The following is a 13208-nucleotide window of genomic DNA, read 5'->3' on the forward strand; positions in this document are numbered from 1 at the left end:
GGCTGGAGTGCAGTGGCCGGATCTCCGCTCACTGCAAGCTCCGCCTCCCGGGTTCACGCCATTCTCCGGCCTCAGCCTCCCGAGTAGCTGGGACTACAGGCGCCCGCCACCTCGCCCGGCTAGTTTTCTGTATTTCTTAGTAGAGACGGGGTTTCACCGTGTTATCCAGGATGGTCTCGATCTCCTGACCTCGTGATCCGCCCGTCTCGGCCTCCCAAAGTGCTGGGATTACAGGCTTGAGCCACCGCGCCCGGCCTTTATTTATTTATTTATTTTGAGACAGAGTCTCACCCTGTCACCCACGCTGGAGTGCAGTGATGTAATCATAGCTCACTACAGCCTCAAACTGCTGGGCTCAAGCAACCTTCATGCCTCAGCCTCCTAGTAGCTGGGACTACAGGCATGCATCATCACGCCTGGCTGATTTTTTTTAAGGGATGGGATCTTGCTATAATGCCCAGTCTGGTCTTAAACTCCTGGGCTTAAGCAATCCTCCTGCTTTGGCCTCCCAAAATATGAGATTATACATGTGAGCCACTGCCAGCTTCTTTTCTTTCAATTATTTTTTAATCTATAGGTTCCTCTCCTTTTTGTTTGTATTTATTTGTTAAAGAAACAGAGTCCTGGCCAAGAATGGTGGCTCACACCTGTAATCTCAGCACTTTGAGAGGCTGAGGTGGGCAGATCACCCAAGGTCACGAGTTTGAGACCAGCCTGGACTATATGGTGAAACCCTGTCTCTACTAAAAATACAAAAATTAGCAAGGCATGGTGGTGTGCGCCTGTAATCCCAGCTGCTCGGGAGGCTGAGGCAGGAGAGTTGCTTGAACCTAGGAGGTAGAGATTGCAGTGAGCCAAGATCCCGCCATTACACTCTAGCTGGGTGACAGAGCGCAGTCTCTCACCTTTGGGATTTTATTGCATTGTTTAACATGCTCTCCTGTGCCTTGCATTTTCCATAGACAGGCGTTAGATCCAGAGGCTTCATCACCTGCATCCCCCATCTCCATCCCCTTTTCTTTTTAGCAAGAATATGTCATTAGTGGTAATGGTACTTCCTGTGATGTCCCATCTGCAGGCATGTAATGTTTATAATGTCTAGTCAGTTTTCTCTTTTTGTGATGTTAGGGTTAATTAGTAGATTTAGGTGATGTCAGGCGGACCCATCCCTTATAAAATTCCACAGCAGCTCTTCATCTGATATAGTCAGTCTTATGGTGGGGACCCTAGAGCAGCATCATCATTATCACCCGGAAGCTGGTTAGAAATGCATACTCTTGGGCCTCATCCCAGTCCTACTGACTCAGAAGCTAATGCACCAGGAAATGTGAGCCCCATTGGCCTAACAGTTTTAGCAATTACAGGTAGCCTTTGCCAAGAGCCAGCCTGCCTGCCTGCCTGTCTGTCTTCCTGTCTTCCTTCCGGTCTCCCTCCCTCCCTCCCTCCCTTCCCTCCTTCCTTCCTTCCTTCCTTCCATCCTTCCTTCCTTCCTTCCTTCCTCCCTCCCTCCTCCTCCCTCCCTCCCTCCCTCCCTCCCTCCCTCCCTTCCTTCCTTCTTCCCTCCCTACCCCTCTCTCTCTCTCTTTCTTTCTTTCTTTGCAAAGTCTTGCTCTGTTGTCCAGGATGGAGTACAGAGGAATGATCTCAGCTCATTGCAACCTCCACCTTTGGAGTTCAAGTAATTCTCCTGCCTCAGCTTCCTGAGTAGCTGGAATTACAGGCGCATACCCCTATGCCCGGCTAATTTTTGTATTTTTTAGTAGAGACAGAGTTTTGCCATGTTGCCCAGGCTGGCCTCAAACTCTTGACCTCAGGTGGTCTGCCCGTCTGGGCCTCTCAAAGTGCTAGGATTACAGGTGTGAGCCACTGCGCCCAGCTTGAGACCTACTATCTTATTAGAGTTTTACAAACAGTTACATCCTAGTTTTATTGTTCTCCATGTATTCGCTGGAATTCTTCCATGTAGAAGGGAGTCTTTTTTAAGATAGGGTAAGTGGAGTCAGGGGCAGGACACTGTTGGTCTTACTATGAGCTAAGCCAAATGCAACAATGATGTTAAAATGCAGGAAGGCTTTTTTGTTAAACCTAGGACAAAGCATGTTGTCTACCAGATCTGTATTTCTCTTTCTGGATATCTGAAGTGATTATTCAGATTTAGATAGGATTTCCTCATTTCTCTGCCTTTTTTCTTCTTTTCTTACAATTTTTTTTTTTTTAAGTCTTCTTTGTTGCCTGGGCCAGAGTGCAGTGGCGCGATCTCAGCTCACTACAACCTCCGCCTCTTGGATTCAAGTGATTCTCATGCCTCAGCCTCCCCAGTAGCTGGGACTGTAGGTGCCTGCCACCATGCCCAGCTAATATTTTTGTGTTTTTAGTAGAGCAGGTTTCACCATGTTGGCCAGGCTGGTCTCAAACTCTGGACCTCGAGCAGTCCTCCTACCTCAGCCCCCACAAAGTGCTAGGATTACAGGTGTGAGCTACCACTCCTGGCCACCACTTTTTTTCATCAGCTACTATATCAGGTCTCCCAGCAGAAAATCTCCTCTGAGCAAATCAGCTTCCAGGTTTGTTTTTTTGAGACCGAGTTTCGCTATTACTGCCCAGACTGGAGTGCAATGGCATAATCTTGGCTCACTGCAACCTCTGCCTCCTGGGTTCAAGTGATTATCCTGCCTCAGCCTCCCGAGTAGCTGGGATTACAGGCATGTGCCACCACACCTGGCTACTTTCTGTGTTTTTAGTAGAGATGGGGTTTCACCATGTTGGCCAGGCTGGTCTCGAACTCCTGAACTCAGGTGATCCACCTGCCTCAGCCTCCCAAAGTGCTGGGATTGTAGGCATGAGCCACCGCACCCAGCTGCAGGTTTTTTCAATTAGTTTTTTAATTATTATTGTCAGCCCTGAAATAAAGAAAATAGGGATTGGAATATCTTCCACTCCCATTCTGTCTTGCAAAATCTCCATCACCCAAAAGGTTGGGTTTCAGGAGTTGGCTGCTCAGCTCTAGGGATCCAGTAGTGGGACTTGGGTCTTTATTCTGTCTCTGTGGAATGTGGGGCCCAAGCGTGGGGATTATCAGTGAATTGAAAGGAGCTGTGAATTCCCTCCTGAAGGAGGGATGTCAACCGCACAAAAATCCTGGTGGCCGTACGTCCTCACTTAGCCAGCAACTCAGTTCTTTGAAGCCCAGCAGCAAGAGGTGAAAGGGGCTGTGAACCAGCGTTTCCAGGACAGCCCCTGCAGCTGTGGTCAGAGAGTCAGGAACAGGGGGCTGGACAGGCCTGTTGAGCGAGTTGTCTCTGTCCCTCTTCTCATAAACACATCTGCATAACAGGACAGATAACGTGAATCTATCATCAATGGGCTTCCCATGTAGAAAGGACATCTAACAACCTAATCTTCCATCGAGAGAGGTTTCTCCTTTTCAATCTAGTTACCCTAAGGAACAATTCGTATAGAAAAGGCAGAATCAAGATTTTCACATTTCCACCCCACTTTCTGTACCCATTTAAAAAATAATGCATTCGGGGCTGGGTGTAGTGGCTCATGCCCACAATCCTAGCACTTTGAGAGGCCGAGGCTGGTGGATCACTTGAGGTCAGGAGTTTGAGACCAGCCTGGCCACCTTGGTGAGGCCCTGTCTCTACTAAAAATGCAAAAATTAGCCGGGTGTGGTGGTGCGTGCCTGTAATCCCAGTTACTCAGGAGGCTGAGGCAGGAGAATCACTTGAACCTGAGAGGCAGAGGTTGCAGTGAGCCAAGATTGCGCCACTGCACTCTAGTGTAGACAACAGAGCAAGACTCCATCTCATACAATAACAACAACAAAAACCATTTTGAACATATAGATTTAAATATATTTGTCTTTCAACCCTTTTTGGGGTATTGGGGTGATGGACATACAATTATTTTTCTTATTGATATTCAAACTGTCTCATATTTGGCCAGCTAGAACCCTAGTATAATATTTTGGTATGCAATTTTCTAGACTTTTAGAAATGTACACACGAGCATATAAAATGAAGACAAATATTTTATGACAAATATTTTAATCAGCTTTATTGAGGCATAATCTATATAAAGTAAAACTCACCAACTTAAATTCACGTTTTTTTAAGTGTATAGCTTGAGTGAGTTTTTTCAACTTAAAAGATTTATTTCTTAATTGACAAATGATCATACATGTTCATGGGGTCTATAATGGTTTTTTTAATTGGTTGGTTGGTTGGTTGGTTGGTTTTGAGACAGGTTCTCACTCTGTCGCCCAGGCTGGAGTGCAGTGACTTGATTACGGTTCACTGCAGCCTTGACCTCCTGGGCTTGAGCCATCTTCCCGCCTTAGCCTCCTGAGTAGCTGGAACCATAGGCATGTGCCACCATGCCCGGCTAATTTTTAATCTTTTGTACAGACACAGCGTCTTCTTAAGTTGCCCAGGTTGGTCTTGAACTCCTGGCCTCAAGGGATCCTCCTGTCTCAGCTTCCCAAAGTGCTGGGATTACAGGTATGAGCCACTGAGTCCAGCTCTTAGTAACATTTTGATATTAATACATATAATGTGTGGGGAGATAAGATCAGGGTAATTAGCACATCCATCATCTCAAGCAGTTACCATTTCTTTTATTTACTTTGCTACTTCCTATGTGATGACATTTCTCTTTGTGTTGGGAACATTCAATGTCCTTCTAGCTCTTTGAAACTATGTAATATTTTATCGTTCACTTTAGTCATCCTATAGGGATGCAGAACATTCTTAATGAGTTTTGACAAATGTATACAGTCTTGTAAGCACCACCATAACCACGGCAGATGCTTTTACCACCCTGAAAGGTGGGGCCTCTCACCTCTTTTGTACTTCTTTTGTGCCTCTTACCAATCAGTTCCTTTCCTCTTTTTTTTGTTTGTTTGAGACGGAGTCTCACTCTGTCACCCAGGCTGGAGTGCAGTGGTGCAGTCTCGGCTTGCTGCAGCCTCTGCCTCCCGGGTTCAAGCGATTCTCCTGCCTCAGCTTTTCGAGTAACTGGGATTACAGGTGTGCACCACCACGCCCAGCTAAGTTCTGTATTTTTAGTAGAGATGGGGTTTTACCACATTGGCCAGACTGGTTCAAACTCCTGACCTCAAGTGATTCCCCTGTCTTGGCCTCCCGAAGTGCTGCAATTACAGGTGTGAGCCACCGTGCATGGCCTCCACTGGCAACTCTTGATTGCCTGTCACCATAGGTAGGCGTTTTCTATTTTGCTATAACTTTTTTTTTTTTTTTTTAGACTGAGTCTCATTCTGTCGCCCAGGCTGGAGTGCAGTGGGGTGATCTCAGCTCACTGCAGCCTCCACCTCCTGGGTTCAAGCAATCCTTTCGCCTCAGCCTCCTGAGTAGCTGGGACTACAGGTGTGTGCCACCACATCCCCATTAATGTTTGTATTTTTAGTAAAGACGGGGGTCTCACCATGTTGCCCAGGCTGGCCTTGCACTCCTGACCTCAGGTGATCCACCCAATTCGGCCTCCCAAGGTGCTGAGATTACAGGTGTGAGCCACGGCACCCGGCTGCCATTACTTTCAATCACAATAACCACACTGACTTTTGCACCAGCCTAATAGCTTTTCATATTGAAGGAATAATACAGCATGTGGCCTTTCTGATTTTTTTCACTAAGCATATGATGCTTTTGAGACTCATTTATTTTATTGCATCATTTCTTTCCTTTTACTGAGTCGTATTCCAATTATATACATTGGGTTGCTTGTTTGTTTGTTTGTTTGTTTTTAAGACATAGTCTCACTCTGTCACCTAGGCTGGAGTGCAGTGGCTTGATCTTGGTTCACTGCAATCTTGACTTCCCAGGCTCAGGTGATTCTCCCACCTCAGCCTCCAAAGTAGCTGGGACTACAGGTGTGCGCTACCATGCCTGGCTAATTTTTTGTATTTTTTGTAGAGACAGGGTTTTGTCATGTTGCCTAGGCTGGTCTCCAACTCCTGGGCTCAAGCGATCTGGGTAATTCTATGTTTTATCACTTGAGGACTCTTATTTTGCAGTGAACAGTTAGACTTGACTATCTTCCCATATCAGCATGTGTAGACATACTTCCTGCTTCTTTTTTTTTCTTTTTTTTTTTGAGATGGAATCTTGCTCTGTCCCCCACGCTGGAGTGTAGTGACACTATCTTGGCTCACTGCAACCTCTGCCTCCCGGGTTTGAGCAATTCTGCCTCAGTTTCCAAGTGGCTGGGATTACAGGTGCATGCCACCACACCTGGCTAATTTTTGTATTTTCATTAGAGATGGGGTTTCACCATGTTGGCCAGGCTGGTCTTGAACTCCTGGCCTCAAGTGATTCACCTGCCTCGGCCTCCCACAGTATTGGGATTACAGGTGTGAGCCACCTTGCCCAGCCCTACTTCCTGCCTCTTAACCACTGGGTAGTATTTCACGGTATGGAAATAGCATGGCTTATCCAGCTCTATGTTGATGGACGTTTGTGTTGTTTGACTTTTGGTATTCTAGGCGATGACACACATCCCTTTTTGAAGGGCCTTTGGGTGGTCTCTGTTCTCTGACCACATACACAACACTTCAGGTCTTTGTACTTGGTGGGATGTCTCTGCAGACCGAGTTCCTAGGCAGGGCAAGGTGAGTGGTTCATCTGTCTTCAGGGCTTAGTTGTGGTCTGATTCTGACCCTGTTACCTTATTCCACAGGGGACCAACAAGGCACCATGGCACAAAAGGGCCAACTCAGTGACGATGAGAAGTTCCTCTTTGTGGACAAAAACTTCATCAACAGCCCGGTGGCCCAGGCTGACTGGGCCGCCAAGAGACTCGTCTGGGTCCCCTCGGAGAAGCAGGGCTTCGAGGCAGCCAGCATCAAGGAGGAGAAGGGGGATGAGGTGGTTGTGGAGCTGGTGGAGAACGGCAAGAAGGTCACGGTTGGGAAAGATGACATCCAGAAGATGAACCCACCCAAGTTCTCCAAGGTGGAGGACATGGCGGAGCTGACATGCCTCAACGAAGCCTCCGTGCTACACAACCTGAGGGAGCGGTACTTCTCAGGGCTAATATATGTGAGTATTGCTGGCAGTCAGGTACCTACTCCTGGCCTCATAAGGAAAGTAGGCATTAGAAATGTGTTGGGAGGGCCGAGTGCAGTGGCTCATGCCTGTAATCCCAGCACTTTGGGAGGCCGAGGTGGGCAGATCACCAGAGGTCAGAAGTTCGAAACCACGCTGGCCAACATGGTGAAACCGTGTCTCTACTAAAAATACAAAAAGTAGCCGAGTGTGGTGGTGTGTACCTGTAATCCCAGCTACTGGGGAGGCTGGGGCAGAAGAATTGCTTGAACCCAGGAGGTGGAGGTTGCAGTGAGATTGTTTTATTGCACTCCAGCCTGGGTGACAGAATAAGACTCTGTCTCAAGAGAAAAAAAAAAAAAAGAAAGAAATGTGTTGGGAGGCTGACGGTTTGATCAAGGGAGATTGCAAGATGAGGTGGCATCATTCCAACGTAGCTTCACAGCTCAGCCCTTGAACAGGTTATTTCCCCTGTTGAAGCCTCGGTTTTCCTATCAGTAAAATGGAAATAATCACCCTCATTACAGACAGGAGGTGTGACAATCCCATGTTATCACATATGCCAAGTGCCAAGACATATGACAAACTCTCAATAGATTTCCTGGGCATCGCTCTGTCCTTCCTTCCTCTTGAAAGTAAAGAGCTCATAACCGCTTTGGAAAGGCTGGTTTATCTTGGCAGCCAGGTGGGTAAGAGACATGAGGATGTGGCTAGGTTGTAGGGAGGCCTTCCTTGTTACAGAGGGGAATGTTCAGATTGATCCTAGGACTCTTTTAGGTAGACTTGCAGATCAGAGTGGACTAGAGATGGCACAATATGGTAGCCACTGGCCACTTGTGGCTAACTAAATTTAGATTTAAATTAATTAAAAGAAACGACCAGATATGGTGGCTCATGCCTGTAATCCCAGCACTCTGGGAGGCCAAGGCGGGTAGATCACTTGAGGCCAGGAGTTCGAGACCAGCCTGGCCAACTTGATGAAACCCCATCTCTACTAAAAATACCAAAATTAGCCGGGCTTGGTCATGCACACCTGTAATCCCAGCTACTTGGGAGGCTGTGGCAGAAGAATTGCTTGAACCCAGGAGGCAGAGGTTGTAGTGAGCCAAGATTGTGCCATTGCACTCCAGCCTGGGTAATAAGAGCGAAACTCCATCTCAAAAAAAAGAAAAATTTAAAAATTTATTGGCTGGATACATGGGTTCTCACCTGTAATCCCAGCACTTTGGGAGGCCAAGATGGGTGGGTCACCTGAGGTCAGGAGTTCTAGACCAGCCTGGCCAACATAGTAAAACCCCGTCTCTCCTAAAAATACAAAAATTAGCCGGGCATGGTGGTATGCGCCTATCATCCTGGCTTCTTGGGAGGCTGAGGCAGGAGAATCGCTTGAACCCTGGAGACGGAGGTTGCAGTGAGCCAAGATCGCATTATTGTACTCCAGCCTGGGCAACAAGAGCAAAACTTCATCTCTAAATAAGTACATAAATAAAAGAAAATAAAAAATAACAAATTTATTTCTTTCGTTGTGTTGGCCCTGGGTCAAGTAGTCAATAGCCACCTGTGGCTAGTGGCGGGCGTACTGCGTAGCATAAGTGCAGAATGTTCCCATTATCATAGAAAGTTCTGTTGGACTGCCTGGACTAGATGATTGGGGCTTGGAGTGTGACGTTGTGGGGCATGGGTCCATTGTGGGATTGGATCAGCTCTCTAGCACAAGAAGGATATTGATATCCCCATGACGCCAGACCGGTGCACAGAGGTTACCTAACCCAGCCTATGTCAATCTCTTCTCTCTGAAAGGGCTTTGCTCACCCTTGAGCAGGTTACCTCATGCCTCTGAAGCTTTATTTCCTTTTCTGTAAAATGGATGCAAGAATAGAACCAGCCTCTTGGGAGCCGGGCGTAGTGGCTCATGCCTGTAATCCCAGCACTTTGGGAAGCTGAGGCAAGTGGATCACTTGAGCCCAGGAGTTTGAGACCAGCCTGGGCAACATAGCAAGACCCCATCTCTGCAAAAAAAAAAAAAAAAAGAAAAAAAATTAGCCAGGCGCAGTGGTGTGTACCCATAATCCCAGCTACTCAGGGAGACTGAGGCAGGAGGATCACTTGAGCCCAGGAGTTCAAGGCTGCAGTGAGCTGTGATTGTGCCACTACATTCTGGCCTGAGTGACAGAGCCAGACCTTGTCTGTTTTTTGTTTTTTTTTTTTAAATAGTACTAGCCTCATGGAGTGGGTTACTCTAAAGACAAAACACTTAACACACTTCCTGCTGCATGTTAAGTGTAGGCACTGAAAATGTTAAGTGTTATTAGATGGGTTTTTGCTGTGGTCATGATCACTTTTGATTTTACTAGTCAGATGTTCTTCTCCCATCACTTGGCGTCCTTCTGTCCCTTTGGTCCTGGTCTGTACCTTTTGCCAAGTGAAAATTACAAAAAGCCCCTTGTCATCTCTAAAAGTGTCCTGCACATTTTTTTCCTAATTAGGAAACTAAGACACGTTCACTGTGGAACACTTGGAGAATTCAGAAAGCATAGTGAACACAGAACGGAAAAATTAGTCCTTAACCAGAGACGCTGTGCATTGTCTCTTTGTGAGCCTGATATATGTTTACATATTTAAAAGCCTATTGGGCACACAGTTTAGTGACTTGCTCTTTTTTCCGTTTGGAAATGCTCAGTGCTGACTTGTGTAATGTATCTCAGGCAGCCCCAAAGGTACCCCTTTTAAGGGGTAGTGTAGAATCTGTCATGGGGATAGGCCATTTTTCCACTGTTCTTATAGGCATTTCAGAAGGGGTTACGGTGGCTTTTTAAAGACTCAAATGGTAAGAGTGAGCAACTGAGCAACTCATGACTTTTTTTTTTTTTTTTTTTTTTTGAGATGGGGGCTTACTCCATCATCCAGGCTGGAGTGCAGTGGTTCCATCATAACTCACTACAGCTTCCAAGTCCTGGGTTCAAGTGATCCTCTCACCTCAGCCTCCTGAGTAGCTGTGGACCACAGGCGTGCACCACCACACCTGGCTAATTAAAAAAAAAAAAACAAAAAACAACTTTTGTAGAGACTGGGATCTCACTAGATCGCCCAGGCCGGTCTGAAACTCCTGGCCTCAAGCCATCTCCTGCCTTGACTTTTCACGGTGCCGGGATTACAGGTGTGAGCCACTGTGCCCAGCCATAACTATTGAATATGTTCTCCAACTCAAGTGCTGTACCTTGACACGTTTTATTTTATTTAACACAACATCCACTGAGTTGAAAATGTTTGCCCCTTTTAGAGGAGGAAGCCGAGGTGCAGTTCTGTGAGTGTATCTTTACCTTCTTAAGTAGGGGACGTCTTTTGTCTGTGGCACTGTTTGTATGGAAATATTATTGATCTGGGGATGTTGGTATGTTAGACATTTTCTCTTTCTTCCTTCCCTTCCTTCTCCTTCTTTGTCTTTCTTTTTCTTGCTTTCTTGCTTTCTTTCTTGATGGAACTTCACTCTTGCTCCTCCAGCTGGAATGCAGTGGAGCGATCTTGGTTCACTGCTGCCTCAGCCTCCCGAGTAGCTGGGATTGTGGGGATGTGCCACCATGCCTGGCTAATTTTTGTATTTTTAGTAGAGACGGGTTTCATCATGTTGGCCAGGCTGGTCTCCAACTCCTGACCTCAGTTGATCCACTTGTCTCAGCCTCCCAAAGTGCTGGGATCGCAGGCCTGAGCCACCGTGACCAGTCAGTATATTGGATGTTTCTAAAGAGGCCCGTCTGTAGGGAGCTAGAGGGAAAATTGGACTCTTTGGGGCCCAGGTCTTCCATCTAAGACATATCATCTCCATCTAGGGAGTTTCAGGACAGACCTATGTATTCATCTCACCTGCTGTCCTCAAATAGAAATCAGAAAAAAACATAATAAGGGGCATATGAAGGTCCTGAGACTCAAAATATCTTCTGACAGCAGATTAAAAATAAATGAATCAAAGTTTCACATTCCTGCTGTGCTTCTCTAGACAGATTAGATTAAAATCCTTTCAGCCTTGTGATGATGGCCCCACTCTTCTCTTGTTCCTTTCTGGTCAATTTAATTGCTTAATAGAAACCGTTGTCCATGACAGAGAAGATAAAGAAGGAAAGGGGTCGGGGTGGGGGAGCACAGTAAGTTACTCTCCCAGCTCATAATAGCAACATGCATGACTCTTGTGAATAGGCGGGTGGTGAAGTGATGCCAGGTCCGTGGTCTGGCATGCATGACTTTGCCCTCTGTGATGAAGATGAACTTTTCTCCTCCATTCTGCAAGGCTTGTCTCAAACGATGGGCCTTTGAGAAGGTTCTGGCAGACCTCTTGTCCTCTTGGATCTAGAAGAGTCTATATAGAAGCCAGAGGAGCTTGTCTCCTTATCTTAGAGATGCAGGTTCTGGGCTCAGCAATGTCCAATCTACCTAAACTGCGGAAGAGCATTTGTGGCATACCTGGAGGGGAGCACAGCTTTGACGCCTGGTCCTAAGGGCCCCTTGGTCTTCTGAACGCTGTCTTTTGGCTGAGTTCTATCTGCCTCGAATTCTCTTTCTTTTTCTTCCTTTCTTTCTCTTTCTTTCTTTCTGTCTGTCTGTCTTTCTGTCTTTCTCTCTCTTTTTTTCTTTCTTTCTTTTTCCTTTTTCTTTCTTTTGAGATGGGGTCTTACTCTGTTGCCTAGGCTGGAGTACAGTGGCATGATCTCAGCTCACTGCAACCTCTGCCTCCTGGGACTCAAGAGATCCTCCTACCTCAGTCTTCTGAGTAGCTGGGTCTACAGGCACGTAGCACCAAGCCCTGCTAATTTTTTTGTGTTTCTGGTAGAGGTGGGGTCCCACTGTATTGCCCAAACTGATCTTGAACTTCTGAACTCAAGCGATCCACCTGCTTCGGCCTCCCAAAGTGTTAGGATTACAGGCATGAGATTGCTCCACTGCACTCCAGCCTGGATGACAGAGTGAGACTCAAACAAACAAAAAAAAGATGAGGATGCTGAGGCTTAGATGTGCTCAGTCCCATAACTGGAAAGTGGGCAGAGCTGGGATTCAGACAAGGTCTGTGTGAGTCCAGGGGCAGGGTGACTACCCATGCAAAGGGCTTCTGGGGTGATAGGCTTAGAGCAGGAGGTGATGGTCGTGGGCTGGAGCCGGTGGGGACAGTGCCAGAGGCCTCTTTAGCTTTGAGGTAGACAAGCTTTAAGTGCACAGCAAGAAGGAATTGAACCTTTTATTATGATTCCTTGAGCACCTACTAGGTGCTAGGCTAATGATTACAACCTGCTAACACAGAGGTGTGATTTTTTTTTTAAAATTGAGTTAATACATCAAAAAACGAAAGAAATCTGTTTCTGGTACTGCTTGAAAAAGCAGAGGACCTGACACTCCAGAACGCAGGGTGTGAGGTAGCACTCTCTGTGAGATGGGCTTTGTGCTCTCTGCTTTTCCGCAGACCCCACCGCTCCCTGTCGTCTCCCAGGTCCTGGTAGCCATTGACCATGGCACCTCTTTTGTTCACTCCCACACACCCTGCTTCACTCATGCCTTACCTGTTTTGTCTCTGTAGACAGTGGGACCCTCCACCCTACACCAGACCTCTGGGGTTGGGAAAATCATGATCCAGAGCCAAGGTGGATGGGCCCCCCTGCTCCTTGGAACTCCAAGCCCACATCCCCGATCCATGAACCCCAAAGGACATTTTTCTAGTCCTGGTTCTGCTTCTGGAATGCCCAGGCGGTCAGGAGAGGCCCTCCTTCCAAACTTTAGCAGGTGACCATTTTTCCGCCTTAAAGACCTGGCCCAGCAACCTTAGCCTACTCCAGAAGCAGTGTCTACCCAGGGACACAAGGAGCAAGCAGACTGAGCAGAGGCCTCCTGGGTGCCAGCCACTGCACTGGTCCCTGGAGGATAGAAAGACACTATAACTGCAAGCTGACCTTTGTTAAGCCCCAGGAATTAGCCCTTCTGATTTTTTTTTTTTAGATGGAGTCTCACTCTGTCACCCAGGTTGGAGTGCAGTGGTGCGATCTTGGCTCACTGCAACCTTCATCTCCTGGGTTCAAGCGATTCTCCTGCCTCAGACTCCCGGTAGCTGGGATTACAGGTACCCCCCACCATGCCCAGCTAATTTTTGCATTTTTAGTAGAGAAG

The 13208-nt window shown here is 47.0% G+C and overlaps 1 protein-coding gene across 3 annotated transcripts in view; it reads left to right on the forward strand.

The window, feature by feature from the left end:
* MYH11 (myosin heavy chain 11) overlaps positions 1–13208 on the forward strand; it is a 152697-nt gene that overhangs the window by 11880 nt on the left and 127609 nt on the right. For 2 of the 3 annotated variants that reach the window (XM_050774054.1, XM_050774056.1), the window contains exon 2: positions 6697–7058. In XM_050774054.1, the coding sequence (XP_050630011.1) occupies positions 6714–7058 (345 nt within the window). In that variant the 5' untranslated portion in view covers positions 6697–6713. Of the gene's footprint in view, positions 1–4407; positions 4503–6696; positions 7059–13208 lie in introns of those variants that run through there. The other variant, XM_050774055.1, reaches the window with a different exon arrangement.

The sequence above is a fragment of the Macaca thibetana genome, chromosome 20 (assembly GCF_024542745.1).
Source record: "Macaca thibetana thibetana isolate TM-01 chromosome 20, ASM2454274v1, whole genome shotgun sequence".
NCBI classification, from domain to species: Eukaryota; Metazoa; Chordata; class Mammalia; order Primates; family Cercopithecidae; genus Macaca; species Macaca thibetana.